General features: G+C 28.2%; 3 protein-coding genes across 3 annotated transcripts in view; all 3 read right to left on the reverse strand.

Annotated features, from left to right (window-relative positions):
• Positions 1–15,774, reverse strand: part of LOC136080362 (mucin-2-like) — a 200,982-nt gene that overhangs the window by 55,889 nt on the left and 129,319 nt on the right. The gene's annotated exons all lie outside the window — the stretch shown is intronic.
• Positions 8,979–9,853, reverse strand: LOC136080835 (uncharacterized). Its single transcript, XM_065798093.1, has 2 exons — positions 9,642–9,853; positions 8,979–9,572 (listed from the first exon to the last, which is right to left on the reverse strand). The coding sequence occupies exons 1-2, from the start codon at positions 9,721–9,723 to the stop codon at positions 9,043–9,045; spliced, it is 612 nt and encodes a 203-aa protein (XP_065654165.1). The 5' UTR covers positions 9,724–9,853; the 3' UTR covers positions 8,979–9,042.
• LOC136080834 (uncharacterized) lies at positions 9,959–11,523 on the reverse strand. Its single transcript, XM_065798092.1, has 2 exons — positions 11,448–11,523; positions 9,959–11,091 (listed from the first exon to the last, which is right to left on the reverse strand). Exon 2 carries the CDS (start codon positions 11,084–11,086, stop codon positions 10,106–10,108), a length of 981 nt encoding a protein of 326 aa, XP_065654164.1. The 5' UTR covers positions 11,087–11,091; positions 11,448–11,523; the 3' UTR covers positions 9,959–10,105.

A 15,774-nucleotide genomic window follows, 5' to 3' on the forward strand; every position in this document is an offset into this window, starting at 1 on the left:
TAATATATTATAACTGTTATTAATTTTGTATATATATAATATTTAATAACATAGAAATTTAAATATTTACATTCAATTACTAATTAATAGATATTTACATTCAGTTACAACATAATCTTTAATTCAACTACTCTGAATCTACCTTTGTTATTCAAGCACAACATTTTGATAAAAATGATAATTTCTTTAATCAAACTAGTTTAAACAGAGATGCCAGGGAAAGTAGCTGAACACATAGGAGAACTGGAAAAAATATTACATGCAAACGAAAACAAGACCCTACCTTCTGGAAAAAAGAAATAAGTAAAAAACTTAAACAGAGTGGTCAGCAATACATAGCCTCAAATGGTAAAATATAACGGGGAAAATTTATAAAAGACTGCAAGAGAGACCACACTCAATTTCGTTTCTAATGTAAAATTAAAATTTGCGTAGCTGATCAAGAAACTTTGCACAAACAATGCTGGATTTTAAATGGTCAAGAAAAACGTATTTTTTACTCCCTAATTACATTTGAAGAGAACAAAAAAAGGTTTTGTTTGGCTGAAAATTTAGAACTAAAAAAAACAGTTATTCAAATTACTTTATTGTTTCTGATAAACTAATACATGTTTGCAAAGAACTTTATTTTTATATTTTAGATATTAATGAAAAAAGATTTAAAAATTACCATATAAAAAAAAACAAAATAACTGGAACACCTCAACAGTATAAAAAAAGGTAAAGTACCTAGTCAAACTGTCCTAAATTGCATTAAAGATTTTGTAAGTAAGTTAATTCAAAGGATTCACAGAACCAACAGTCACTTTTGTTGCAAAAGTACAAACAAAGAGTACATTTAAAAAAATCTAAATATGACCATTTTGTATGAGAAATATTGTGACAAGTTATTTCTGCAAAAAAAAGGTATGCATAGATCAATATTTAGTACAGAGTTTAACATTGAAGTTCATAAACTAAAAAAAGACAGATGTGACAAATGTGAAAGTATTAAAATGTATCCTTCACCGAACTCAAATGGAAAAACAGAATACGAAATTTACACAAAAAAACATAGCTGAAACTGATGAAAAACATAATCGTGATATGCTTATACTAAGCAGATAACCCATAGAGTGTTGAATACAAAACTAAGTTTAGTTCTGATTTAAAGTTGGAAAATATTGTCAACTATAACACCTATAAGACAAATAATATATATAATCGGTCTTACAAACATTCCCCTAGTGTTTAATGTTACCTGGTATCAATTTTTATTTTCGGCAATTTTCAGCTCCATTGACAACTTGATTCTGCATCAATTTTTTTTGAACTTTTGATCAGATAAAAATAATTGTTTTATAAATTTTGATTTGCAGATTGTTGTATTACATTTTTAAGTAAAACAGATTGTTTAAATTAGTCTTTAAATTATATATACTGCAATTGCATAATGTATTGCAATTATTTTGTATTATTTATTTTTGTATAGTGTTAGCATCAACATTACTGAGCCTCGCGAACAAAAAATTTTGTTTTGCATTCTTTTTTAGTTTTATGCTTTTCACAACTGCATTAAAATATTTAAAAAATAGTTTATCATGAAGGATTAACAACTAGGAAACAGGGTAAAAATAGAGCCCAGGTCTCATCGACACTGGAAAAGCAATTTATTTATTAAACACGAGCAGGGACAGTTATTATAAAAATATGTATCAGTCCTGATAAGAATAAAAACTTCAAGTTTAATAAGGCTTTTAAAATCATCGACTTTTAACAAATATCATAAATTTCAATTTGTCAAATTTAGGTTTATCTTTTTTTCCCACCATAGTTTAAAACTTACGTAAGCATATTAAATTCTATTGAATTATGATAAAACAGCTGTTTAAAAATGCACATTTGAAGGCAAGTCACTGTAGTATTATATTGTTTATTCGTTTTATGTTAAAAAAAAATCATATAAACCGCTTTCTGAAAAACGTCGTTTATTAAAGTTTAAAGAAATACAAACCAACAGACTTAGTTTGCAAAGCTTATAGATCAAAACCACGTTTTCAAACAAATTTTTATTACTCTTAATAAAAATAAAACTTAAGTTACAATTAGACTTGAAAATATAAATATTTTATAAAAAGATCAACTGTCAGTATTTGTGCCCTAAAATTTGAAAATCGTATGACTTAAATTTTAGGGCAAAAGTGAACATACGGCTTCTTGGCTGACGGATTGTTGTTCGTTCGATTATTAGACATGCAAGTATTGCTGATAAAAAAGATTTGAAAAATTGTTAAAATATTTGGCCTATCACCAACAAACAACAAAATACTGCAGAAAAATATCAAAAGGAAATTGAGTAAGAACTTTCTTTAATTTTGGACACTCAAACTCGTTGGAATAACTTGCTAACAATGTTTGAGGGTTTTTATAAAGTTAAAAATCCTATACAAAAAAGTATAATTGATATAGAGTCTAGACTCACATTTAACAAAAACGATATTGGCTATTTATCAAACATAATATTATCCTTGCAGCCTTTTAAAGTTGCTGTACAAGCATGGTATTGCGAAGATGTTGATCTTTTCACAACTGATATAACATTACAATTTATGTTTAACGAATTTACTCTGCAAATCAATTTATTAAGCTTCGAATTTATGAACAAATTAATATTAAAAATATAAGAAAGGCAAAGTAATATCTCAAAATTTTACACTTTCTTCATGAACAGAACAATTTAAAAGCAGTAATTTTGACGATTATGAATAGTTTTATAAAATAAGTAAAACTACCATAACTTTACCAATTATTGAGTTATTTGAACGTATTTCTAACAATCGAAATGAAAATATTGTAAATCAAAATGACGATTATGTTAACAATGCCGATGACGTTATCACCACTTCCACTGATAAATACTGAGAAAAATACATTATTAAAAGAAAAACTTCGATTATAAATTTAAAAAAAAACATTCTAGTAAAAGATACGAAGAAAAACAGTAAAGATATTGCTAGTTTTGTGAGGAAAGAAATAACTTATTTGCAAAAAGTAAATATTCGTACCAATTTGAAGTTTGTACACAATCGTCTCTTGACCGTTTGCCCGACAAGTGTTAAAGCAGCACGTGCCATCTCTGCTTGGGGGCTCATTCCCACAAAAATAAGATCGCATTTAAGTGACAGAACTAAATATGATTTATGCTTCTTGCGAGCATATTTTCAAAAAGATAATTCTATATAATAATAAAATCAAATTAACCAATTAAAATAAATCAACATAAACTATATATAACTGTGCATTTAAAATATAAATATACTAGATAAAATATATTAAACCGAGAAATTCAAACCTAAAAAAAAAATTTTTTGTTGAAAAGATAACTTTTTTTAGTTGTCTGAAAAATGTAAACTCCATTTCAAAGACAAATCAAAGTTAAGCAAAACTACTTTGTTACATAAAAAAGGACCACGATAAGAAATAATTAGCTATTCAAATTTAATTTAGCAGAGTGATTCTTGGAGATTTTTTCCATTACGTTCTTGTATAATGTTTTGATTGTTTCTTACGTACTAAATGTGATGTTCAATAAGATTCTTCTTAATCCAGGTTTGTTAATAGATTTTTTATGCGGCAATCAAGTTTTGTACCTAGTGCCATATGTGCGTAAAAAGTTTGTTTGATAACAATACAGATTGTTGAGTTTCGATTGGCGCAGATTTTTTTTTTCTCTTGGGATTTTGGGATAATTAATTCACGCGTAGACCTATTTTTTAAATCTGTTTAAGAACTATTATTCCATTTTTTTATTTTTATAAGTGTTGCAATCACGAAACAATTGATAACTTTGTTAAAAATAATATAAGAAAATATAAACAGATTTTTTAATCAAATCTTTCTTGTCAATTTATTATGGAGCGAAACCACGGCTTTTTTTTATTAATTTTTTGTTTTTTTGTAGTTATTTAGGTGCTCCCATACAAGGCACCGCGGGAGAGCATATTAGAGAGTATTTTAGTGAAAAGAAAAAAACTCTACTGCCAGTCTCTGTTTCAGCAGGATCATTGGTAAAGCTATTTAAAAAAGGTTGAAGCTGCTTAAGGAGAAACTGACAGTTAAAGCTCAAGTTAGACAAATTTGATACATATATATATATATATATATATATATATATATATATATATATATATATATATATATATATATATATATATATATATAGATATATTACATTTTAATACCAAGGTGTTTTGGCTCCTCATTATATCAATATTTGTCATTTTTTTAATATATATCAATGCTTTTGCAATGAGAAACTGACAGTTAAAGCTCAAGTAAGACAAATTTGATACATATTTATATATATATATATATATATATATATATATATATATATATATATATATATATATATATATATATATATATATATATATATATATATATAGATATATTACATTTTAATACCAAGGTGTTTTGGCTCCTCATTATATCAATATTTGTCATTTTTTAAATATATATCAATGCTTTTTTTATATTATATTTTGTAGTACATTTTTTTTAACACTATTTGCACATAATAATGCTCAGAAGTTTCTGAATAACGTTCAAAATGATTTTAGGTTACATTAAAACTTAACTTTATATTATTTGACCATAGTTACAAATATATATTTATATAGCAGCTGAGGGTAACTGATCATGTGAAAGATATACAGGGTTATAGTTTAAATAATATATAATAAAAATATAGTTTAAAATTTTTTACGAACATTTCAAGCTAATATATATAACTTTGCTGCACTGTTTTGCAGAATATCAGATTATTGGAGTATTTAATTAGCCTAATAAATATGAAAAAACCAATAACAAGTTTATGCTCTATTGATGGCCGGCTTATTTTCTTTATGTCTTGCTGTGTAAGTCTTACACAATCTTAAAAATCTTAAATTGTCAATACAGGTGATATTTTTCGCTTTCGGTTACCGAGACTCTCAAGGATAACACAGCAAGTGCATGGTTTTACAATATAGATGGTAAAAAGTTTATTTTTTATTATAACTATTAATTTTTTGTTCTTTCTTTAAATGTTTTACAATATTAGTCGTTTTAAAATTATAATAGTTTCATGAAAGTAAAATGATTGCAAGATTAATTAAGTTTGTCAAAGGAAGAACGTGGGATCTCGTACAAGATCTTAAGGTTTTGTCGTCAAGAACTGCTTTGTTTTCCAACTACATCGTTACATTTATTGAGTTAAATATATATACTCTAGTCGAAAGTAAAAATAAATAAACGTAAAAGATATATAACAGTCATATATGTAAATACTAAAAAATGAATTTTAAAAATTTTACTTTATAAAAATTAAAAATATAAGAGTATGTTATCGATAGATGAAATTATCTGTTTAAGTTTTCTCTTGAATGTGTTGTAATTACACTCTTGAGTAAAATCAAAATATTTCAAAACTATTTTGTTCTATAAAAAGCCCCTCCTTAAGAGATGCAAGATCTACCAAAATTTGTATGCGAAAAAGGTTGTTGGATAAAATTTTCATTTTGAAGATAGTATTTGTTTGTTCTTTTATGTGAGTATAAATTGTAAAAAGGATAAGGGTAGGTGTTAATTTTACATTTATACATAAAGCAAAGTATGTTATATACATTAAGTTGATATACATTAGTAATTCATTTTTAGTAAAATAGGCCTGGCATGAGGCATCGCAAGTTAAGAGGAATGTTTAGCGATGCTAAGGAAAATCATCTAATGCAACAAGTTGTTATATTTTACACAAAATAAGATAAAAATTGTAAAACTTTTGATTATCTTGATAATTAAAATCATACATCTAGAGAAAATATCTACTTGTAGTCTATTCAAATGGTTAAAAAAAAGATAAGTTGACTGATACATACTAATATTTGAGCAGAGATTTTAAAGGCCAGTTGTGCAATTACCAATATATAGATGAAAGAAAAAAAGGAGTAAACATTTTGATATTAGGACGTGTTAAACGATTGCCACCACCATTCATTTTTCTTTGTGGACTAAAATATATTTTTGTAACTTTTGATAAATAATTAAAAGATTTACTATAAATTATTTTTTTGTTTAAAAATTTTTAAACGGGGGACGGGGCGAATGTACGCTTTATTATGATGTGTAATCCTTGTATAACTTTGTAAAACATCAGTTGTATTGTATGTTTTGTAATTTGTATTATAATTTCACTTATTTTAATAAAAGTGTACTTATAAGAAATAAATATTTTCAATAATAGGGTTTGTTAAATCACTAATTCCCTGAAACTCTAAGATATTTTCTCATATTCTCATATTTATTTGTGGTCTTAAATAAAATTTTAGTATCATTGTATTAAAAAAATTCGTAAAATGCTACTTTTAAAAAAAAAAAAATTTATTCAGTATAAATTTATTGTCCAATCTTACACCCATCTTTTTTTTAGTTAGTTTTATGTATTCAGATAAAAATTAAAGAAGTTATAACAATTTAGATATATAAAAACTAAGTTTTGACCAAAGTTTCTTTAACAAATCCATATATCAAAATTTGTTATTTAAAACTTTATAACTTTTTCTAAGATTGTTTAAATTTAATAATTTTTCATCGTTAAAATACTGTACTAAAGCTCTTTCAATTTAAAAGTTTTAGTCCACATTACCTAACTATACAGCAGTATGTCGACTGCATTTGCCAGATGATGCACCTTTTGAAATCAAATATTGGAAGCAACGGTTGTTAACCCCATCATCTGTTTTTTTAAAAGTAATTCGTCAAGTTATTTACCTACACCTGCAAGTAAAGTTAGAGAAACTGCAACTTCAAGCGGTTTTCGAAACATTTGACCAGATGAGTTAAATGATTTTCTAAAAGAGGATGAACTTAAATTTGATGATTTTTAATCTTTGTTAAGTGATAATAACGATGTTATTGTTTTCCAGCTTAATAAAAAAAGTTTACGCATACAATCAAAATGTAGAAACTTGGTGATCCGTTATTTCTTTTAGAAACTTTCGATGATTATTCATTTGTAGCTTATCATAATGGGACAACTTCTAATATTTTATCTTTAACTGTAAACAAACTAAAATTAATAAAAAAAAAACCATTTAGACTTTTGAAAAATAAAGAAAATTTGTATCAGTCAAATATTCTATTTGAGCACCTTAAAGCATTAAGGTGAGAAAGATTTGTAGGTTTAAGGAGTAAGAAAGATTTATGTAGCTGTTGGTTTATATACTCCAGAAAATATATGCAGAGTATTTTGCTATGCGACGAAGTTTATATCATCAATTGTGTATTGACTACAAGTTGCCATGTATGCGGACTACAAGTTGCCACTATTACAATTGACTTCAAAAATAAGCTCAATAAAAGACGTAAGTTTCATAAATAGAATTTTTATGAAGTTAGATCCATTAAAAAGAACTTCCATACTTCTTACTTTACCAAATATGCGCTTTGTTTGGTCATGCAGTAAATCCTAAAATTTTAGCTAAAATAATTTTATCATTTATGATTAAATGTCTTTTCGGAGGTCCAGAATTTATATGTAGAGCTCAACCTCTTGCAAATATTCTGAATTTCAGTTTGCTCAATGTGAACAATTTGTTGATACAATAAATAATATTAATAATAGTAAGACACTGGCAATAATTACTGATAGTACCCTAGTAAATCAACAATGTTTTGAAATATTTAACACAGTTGATAGTAAACCATGGTTAGCAACATCAGGTGTATATTTATTATTTCATTATGTGCATCTCTTAAAATCTATAAGAAACAATTTTTTGACGGAGAAGACTGGCGAGCTTAAATTTTTACACAATGGAGAACTAGCTTTGTCTAAGTGAAATAACGTGGAAACTTTGTATAAAACTGAGTGCAATAGTCTTTTTAAACTCCTTAAATTTACAGCTAAATCATTTTATCCAAATCAATAGAGAATCAATCAGTAATATTTTATTTTTCTGTTTTTTTATGAAGAAACAGGTCCTGCCATAAGAACGCATCCAGATATTTAAAATAAAGCATTTGAAGGTACTCCTGTATTTATTGAAAAAATACTTTGTTGAGTTATGGAGCAAAGTATGTATTATTAGGTTGGTTTTCAACAAGTCCACTTGAAAAAGCTTAATCTAAGCTACGACAGAGATCTCGAAGTTCTTAATTTATATATGTTAAATCTTCAACTGAAAAAGTTCATATTCAACATACTAAATTGATATTAGAACCTGACACTCCTTTAGATGGTATTGATAGTCATAAAAGTATAAGTTGTATATTTCTACTTATGAAAAATAATAAGTTAATAAGTCTACATTAGTGGCTACAATTTACATAGCTGGCTATGTGCAAAAAATCAAACTAAAAACTTATCATGACATTACCAATTACTATTATAAATATGGAAACTATATGAATAGCCTAAACAGAGGCCAAATTAAAATTATTTCTGAGTTCCTTCTTGTCCTAAGATCAATATTTTGCCCTTATTTTTGCAAGGTGCTACTGCCCCTTTATGCAGAATATTTTATGTTACTCAGTTTCAGTTCATAACAGCTAAATATAAATTTAAAATGACAAAAAACAATGCAGAATATATTCTAAAATTTATTTAAGGAACTACCCCCTAATTACCACTCGCAGCAGTAACAAAGAATCTAAAACGAAAATACTAATGCTATCCTAAATTATGTGAAAATTAGTTTTGTAATTTATTATGCTATTTTCTTGTTATGTTTTTTATTTCCTCTGTAGCCTTTATGTGTCTCAATATATTTGGATTTGTAAATATTAACCCTGCACAGTGGGCCAGGTATATGGGAAGTGGTGGACAAAACCTAATTATTACCCAATTGGTCCACAAACCTATTTAGATATATAAATAATCATTATATATGAAATAATATTTATTTTTAACAAGAATATTTTAATTTTTAATAAAATAAAAGACATTTAATTGGCTTAGGTAGTAAAAAAATATTTTTTTCAATATCAACCTTTTTTAAAAATCAAACAACAAATTGTGTTTAGCTACAAAGAAAAAGAAGAAGGTGGAGCTGATTCCCTCAGCAAAGCCAAAACTTCACTGGGGTATTTTTTTAAACTCTTACCATTATTTTTATGACACTTTCTTAATGATGTTATGACAGGATCACTAGATACAACTAGCCTGTTAACTAGGTCACGATTTGTGTCAATTCTGGAAGTCTTTCTACTGAAATCTTCCCTAAACTTTTTAAAATCCTTGTTACAGGCCTCTTGGGCCTCCTCTGACATCAGTCCAATTGGCAAGTACTGTCTAGCAATGATGGCATGGCCATGAACTAAAATTTTGTGTACTGATTGTGCCATGTAATACCAGGAATACTTAGATATGTAAAGTTTAAGAGCAGTAATACAGAACTCTTTAAATTTGACAGTGTCAATTTCAAATCCAGATGATAAAGTGACTAGTATGATGTAAAAATAAAATAAAAGAGTTTCATCTACTTTCAAAATTTTGGCAGTTGATTGATAGTTTGCAAAGGCTCGTCGGGCAGTGTTACCATCATTACTGGTACCTACAAATTGTATATATGTGATAGTTAACCTGATGATTTATATAAAAGTATTTATGTAATTTCACTTACCAGATCCTCCACTTTTTGGGAAATCCACAACTAGTCCCATTTGGTTCATAAATTCTGTCTGTATACGTTTCTTCACTTGCATAACATTTTCTTTATCTTCTATAGCTCTAGACTGCCACTTTTAAGTTTCTAGTTTATATCCAATATGCAATACCATCTCAAAAAACCTAATCCAGGCATGCAGGCTAGAAAGACCATATTTCAGTTCTAAATTATTAGAATTGTCCAATTTCAGCACCATTTCTAAGTTATTCATGTTTTTTGGAGACACACCACACACAGAGCAACATTGAGTTGAGTTAGTCACATGAGACAGAATAGTTTGAATTTTGCCATCAATCATGGTCAGTTCAATAATACTTTTGACAAGCAGTTCCTTTCCATTAAAAGTAAAATTAAAAACACCACATTTTTTGATTTCAGATTCTAATTATTTTGCTTCTTCTATAACAACTGCTTTGCTTTCATTTTGAAAATCTTATTGGACGACAATATGCAGTAGATGATGGCTTTTCATTTCGCCATAATAGTACTTTTTTGTTATTACAGAACCCACTGAGTTCTAGTGGTGCTAAGCAGGTAATGAACAGAGATTCTTCTTTTTTTAAGTTACGATCTCCAGCTTCCTCACTACTAATTTGCTTGTACATGCTTTGCCCAGTAGCCCCATCAAACCCAGCCTTGCAACGCAAAGTCAACCGGGTCAAACCATCTAGCATTGTGCTGATCACAGGAGCTTGCACCTCACAAAGTCTTTTTACTGTATGTTTTAATAATTCTTGTAGTGGTACATGTGCTGAATAATCATCAACAAAGATGTTCTCTGGATAGCACTTAGCTTTGGACAATCTTATGTTGTTGTATGAAGGATATATATGGCAGTCACGTTCTTCAGCTCCATTTCTCATAAGTTGGTAGGTTGATTTTGACATGCCACCATCTATAATTAATGCCAGACCTTCATCAGGTGTATACTTTTTAAATTGACTAGAAGGTTCTGATATCTCAGCAACTTGCTTGGCAGCCTCATAATTATACTCATTTCTTAATTTAAGCCTTGCTGAGTGGAGCAACTCATCACTAGAAAAATTATTTATAATATCATTAAGTCTTCTCCTTTTGGTTTTGTCAGAAGCAACTTTAAAGGAACAGCTTGGTCTTCCACCAATCTTATGTAAATGACTAGAATTATCAGGCTTAGATATATTATTACTGTATGTAGATTTAAAGTCCTGAGTCAACCAATTTTTATTTTTACTCTCAAACTTTATGTTTCCTCGGTTTGCATCCTTCCATTTCTTTTGATAAACTTTTAAAAATGCAGCACACCCAGTAGAACCCAAATTCATAGAGACTAAAATAGCTTCTACAGACAAAGAAAATGATTTATCACTCGGATTTAGTTGGTCATGCCGTATACGGTTATGGACATCACTTATCTTCATATCAACTACAAAAAAATTAATTTAAAATTATTAGTGCAACCACTATAAACTAATATAACATGAATATGGCCATTATTTTTATTTCAGATATATTTAATTAGGCCAGTACAATAAGCACAACACCTAATAATGACAACAAACCAAAAAATAGGTTTGTCGCGAATAGCATTTTACAACAATATATATTTTTTAAATGTTTACAAAACCTAAAGGGGCAGCTATGAGCAGAATAAAACAGCACCAACAGGCTGTACATATATTGTATTAACTTACTCTAACATTAATATGCTGTTCCAGCAGGTTCTAAACTATATGAGCCACTTTTAACATAATATTTTTATACTATAAACAAGAATCTTACCTTTATATTTCAAAATAAAACTGTGACTTTAATACAAGACCTTGGAATTTGTTATGGTATTTTTTGAAAAGCTATCAAATTAAATTTTAATAATATGTCAATTAATTTCGCATATGTTAAATAATTTAAAAGTTATTTGTTGTTATAGTTATGTTGTTATGGTATATTAAAAAAAAAAAAAAAATTAATTCATCATTATATTCAATTGTAAATAATAATTGTACATTTATGATGTACAATTAAACTACAAATAATGTTTTAAACCATACATTATGCTCTTATAAATATAATGTACTAAGTAGTTGGAAGTATTTCGAAATTTTTTTTTTGAGGTTTTGTCTACCACCTGGCCCACTGTGCCCTGCTGAGATATATTGATAAAACTATTTTTATTCATGAATCAATTTTCGCTAGTGATTTTCATTCTTTATGATTTTCATTGTTACCTTTTCTATTGGTTTTGTTTCTGTAAGCAAAAAAAATTAATAGTCATCTTTCTAATATATAAATATATACATTGTTATAGTTCTGCTTGTTATTGATATTATTTGATATTAGATTAACATTCTTAATGATATTTGAAGTATGAAAAACATAATTTTCTTTTAATAGTTTTTTGGTTTCCTTTATGTATATATGATTATGTACAATTGTATACATATATATATATATATATATATATATATATATATATATATATATATATATATATATATATATATATATATATATATATATATATATATATATATATATATATATATATATATATATATATATATATATATATATATATATATATATATATATATATATATATATATATATATATATATATATATATATATATATATATATATATATATATATAGCTATATAATTGATTTTTTGACGAGATTAAAAAAATAACTACATGATTTTTACTACTAAAAGTTTCATGCGTTTAGCAATCATCAGGTAAAAAATACATTGTTTTTTTCGTTAAAAAATATACTCAATAAACATCGTGGCGTTCAAAAACAATTATAAAACTATAACTATTTGCGAGCGTGGTTTGGTTTTTTAATCTTTGGGCTCGTGGTTGTCAAGCAAGAACTTGTTTTCGTGACGGCACTTAGAAATAATTTCTGTTTTTTTATTTAATAATTTTTGCTTTCCTTTGTATGATATTATGCAAAGTTTTTCATGAAGGCAAAGCAAGCATTTTTTTGTTACGTTGCTGTAGGCGGGGACTTGTTTAATTATTGACCAAGTTAATTTTGGTGTTATTTTTAAGTTTTCTTTTATCTGCCATATATACTTTGAAAGGGTGGTTGAATTTTTCATCTTTTTATTTATGAATGAGTGTTTGTGGTTAGCCCATCTTTTCTTCCATTCACCTTCTGCTAGGCCAATATATACTTTTTCTGGGGTGTTAGGGGGGGATACTATACATTTATAAATAACATTAGAGGCTCTACATTTTCCTATTATAGGGCAGTTTTCTTTCTTTATGCAATTGCAGGGTGGGTATTCTTTTGGTCTTTCTGATCTAATTTTCTTGTTGTGGCTTTTTATTATACTTTCGATATTTTTTGTGCAGCTGTATCTCAATTTGATGGTGTTTCGATTGAATAGTTTACTTAGGGGGTGGGATGTTGGAAAGTGTTTATATATGTATATATATATATATATATATATATATATATATATATATATATATATATATATATATATATATATATATATATATATATATATATATATATATATATATATATATATATATATATATATATATATACAGTGTGCTGGCCAATGAATTAGGAATTATCACATTTATTGCAAGAAATTAAATGGAACAACAAGAATAACTAAACAACCCCAAAAAAAACATTAAAAATGACTAAAATAAGACTTAAATATAGAAGCGCCATGTAAAAAATGTCACAAATGCAAATTTCTGAAAGATCATTAGGTTTTCTGCTTTATATTTGGTGTGTCCACCCTTATTTCTTAGAACGGCTAAAACGCGACGAGGCATCGACTGGATAAATTCCACACAGAGTCGACGGATACGATCTCTGTGGTGCCATTTATTAATTAGTTTTTCAGTTAATTTTATTTTGTTAGTAGATGCAGTTTTCAGAACTTCCCTCTTCAGCTCGTTCCACAGCCCTTGATCAGTTTGAGGCCAGGACTGTTGCCCGGCCATTCCAGAACAGGAATCTTCTGGTCCTTCAGGAATTTCATCACGGATTTGGCTGTGTGGCATGGAGCTCCATCCTGCATGAATATTGCATCTCCACGTGGATACCATTAATTTACCTGTGGTATGAGACGTTTTTCCAGTACTCTTATATATTGGTCCTGTTGCATGATCCCTTCCACAAAATACAGACACCCCGGTCCGTTGACAGAAATAACACTTTAAAACATGATCTTTTGTGGGTGCTTTACAGTTTCCAGGATACAGTCGGGGAGGTTTGTCTCTTCCTTCTTCCTTTAAACAAATCGTTCTCTCTTAGCCATGACTTCCAGCGTAGACTCATCAGAGAAGCACAACTGAATAACAAATATTAACCTGTAAAATAACAGTACTCAGTAAGGTATTGCATACCGTATTTTATGATATGGAAAATACACATAATAACATAACAAAACTACAAAACAAATGAAAAAATAATTATTATTATCACCATAAAGTGGGCAATATGTTTCTGACTTTAAATAATTTCATAAGAGTGTGTAAACTGCTTTTCTTCGACCAATCGTCTTCGGTCCAATTGGCGTGTCGACATGCCCACGTCAGCCTCTTCTCCTTTATTGCAACCGTCAGCTTGGGTTTCTTCGTGGGTTTGTATGCCTTGTAGCCAAAATTCAACAAACGTCTTCTAGCAGTTCTTGAGCTTACTCTAAGTCCTATTATGTCATTCCATTCCTGTGCTAACTCTACGGAAGATTTCTTACGCCCATTCTGGCACAAGTTCAGAAGTACGGGATCATTTCTAGGGGTAGTCTTGGAAGCCCTTGTACAATTTTTTCTCTTGGTAGCTATGACGTTTTGGCCTTTAGACAGCTTATTTCTGATTCTTCCAACAGTCTGACGCGAGACTTCTAAATTGCGAGTTATTTCGGAATTCAGTAGAGCAGCATTTTCTAATAACAGTATAATTTCACTTTTTTTTGCTACGCTGACGTCCTGTTTCTTACCAATTTTTGTCAAATAGTGTCTCTCTTACCACTTGAAGCTTGTTTCAATAACAGCAAAGTAATAACTAATGAGCAATGATACAAGTAAAATTACAATTAAGCTATAAAATACGCCAAAATTAATGACCAGATATCGTCAAATACCGAAATCAAGTGCCTTAAAAACCTAAAGCAAATTTTATACAAAATACAAAAAAAATCATATTTTAGCAACAAATTTGAAAAGTCCATGACAACAAACAGTAAAATAAGTATTATGACAGCAACTTATGGAATAAACAAAAATTAGAATGTAATTATATAGCCAAAGTAAGACTGAATACGCTAGATCTGATCAAATCCTTCTAAATTCCTAATTCATTGGTCAGCACTGTATTTATACATATGACAACAGGGTTTTTTTTTTTGGTTTTTTTTATACTTTTATTTAGGTGCCCCAAGAAGTTCTAACGGTCTTGTCACAGAGCACCGCGGAAGTGCATTTAACCAGGAAGTTCACACCTCCTTCCTTACTGTGACGCGAAAACATGTCCAAGGCTCGTTTCGAGCCTTGATCTCTTGCTTATAAACCAAGCGCTCTAACCACTGCGCCACGGCTGCACAAATTTTTCTGAAAAAAGTTTTTCAACTTTTTTCAGAAATATTATTTACTTCCAGTTGCAAATCTTCCCGATTCTATCTTTTTTTAATTTAACTTTTATATATAATTTATTATAAAACATAAACTAGAAAGTGACGGATCTAGCATTTTTTGGTGCTTGAGCTAACTTCCAGACATTGAGCAAACTCCAAACATTTGCATGTTTATTCTTATGTCAAGTAAAAATGCTTTGCAGAAAATTGCGGTGATTAGAGACTGGAAACAAAAAAGCCCTTTAAATTTATCCTCCCCCTTCCGTCCAAACGTGAGGGGCAACAAGTTTATAAAATATTTTTTGTACTGTTCTTAACTAGACTTAAGATAATCGATAAATTTTAAGTTTCATATACTATCTCTAAGCGTTTAAAAATTATGACCGTATCAAACTTGTAAACCCCTCAAATGGTCATAATTTTTGAATTCCATGAAATAATCCTTAAACTTAAAACTTATCAATGAATATAAATATAGTTGAGAATAGGAAAAAAATTATTT

This window comes from Hydra vulgaris, chromosome 05 (assembly GCF_038396675.1).
Source record: "Hydra vulgaris chromosome 05, alternate assembly HydraT2T_AEP".
In the NCBI taxonomy this organism is placed as follows: domain Eukaryota; kingdom Metazoa; phylum Cnidaria; class Hydrozoa; order Anthoathecata; family Hydridae; genus Hydra; species Hydra vulgaris.